This window comes from Microtus ochrogaster, chromosome 16 (assembly GCF_000317375.1).
Source record: "Microtus ochrogaster isolate Prairie Vole_2 chromosome 16, MicOch1.0, whole genome shotgun sequence".
NCBI lineage: Eukaryota > Metazoa > Chordata > Mammalia > Rodentia > Cricetidae > Microtus > Microtus ochrogaster.
In genome coordinates this window covers 17,030,249-17,030,986 of record NC_022018.1, presented here as the reverse complement: position 1 = coordinate 17,030,986, position 738 = coordinate 17,030,249, and the positions used below count along the sequence as shown (strand labels likewise).

The 738-nt window shown below is 45.7% G+C and overlaps 1 protein-coding gene across 1 annotated transcript in view; it reads right to left on the bottom strand.

Moving 5' to 3' along the window:
- The window catches only part of LOC102000712 (lysozyme-like protein 1), a 17,301-nt gene that overhangs the window by 2,071 nt on the left and 14,492 nt on the right, over nt 1–738 (bottom strand). Inside the window, exon 3 of the mRNA XM_026782875.1 lies at nt 374–452. Coding sequence (XP_026638676.1) covers nt 374–452 — 79 coding nt within the window. The remainder of the gene's footprint in view (nt 1–373; nt 453–738) is intronic.

Sequence of the window (738 nt, the reverse complement as noted above, 5' to 3'; positions counted from 1 at the left end):
GCTCAGAAGTGGATCCTGCTAGTTGTCATTTACAGACTCGACCATTTCATCCTCGCTGCTGTTTATTGCCTTTTTCCACCAGATATTTTATTGCAGTCTCTAAATTTCACACAAATTTAGCACAAAGTCAGGCTCCCCATCCCCCGCTGTGTTGGTAAATGGACCCTTTTCCTTCACATGACAACAAGACTCTTCCATGCTTGTGCGTTGTTCTGGACCCTCACTCTCATGGGGGTGAACATAAACCATGCATGTTCCCTTGCTTGGACTCTTCTGCAGACACCTGTTTTGCATGTCCACCCCAGCCACTAGGAACAGATACACACTGTAGGTCCCACCCAGGTCGTCCCGAGTCTCCCAGGGAGGCACTCACCAATAGTTCATCCCTTGCGTCTCCTTCACAATTTTCTTAGCACAGAGAATGGCGTCTGTGAGGTCATCAGTAATCAAGGCTGCAAAGAAAGGAGTGCAGATTAGCGGGGCCTTTGCTGTCTGAGGGGTCCCTACGCCTATGCCACAGCTTCTGTGCTCTTCTGGAGGGGCTCAGAGAGTTGTGACTTTCCCTACAGAGAAACATGAATTTCTTTACCAATAATGGTCTTTGTCTTCAAGACTCTGCTCACCTTAGGCTACCTGAGAGTGATACAGTGCTGAAAATTTGGAGAGCTTCTTTTAGAGGATAGTGAGAAGCATTAAAAAAAGTTTAGAATTTATATATACATATATATATTATGTGTG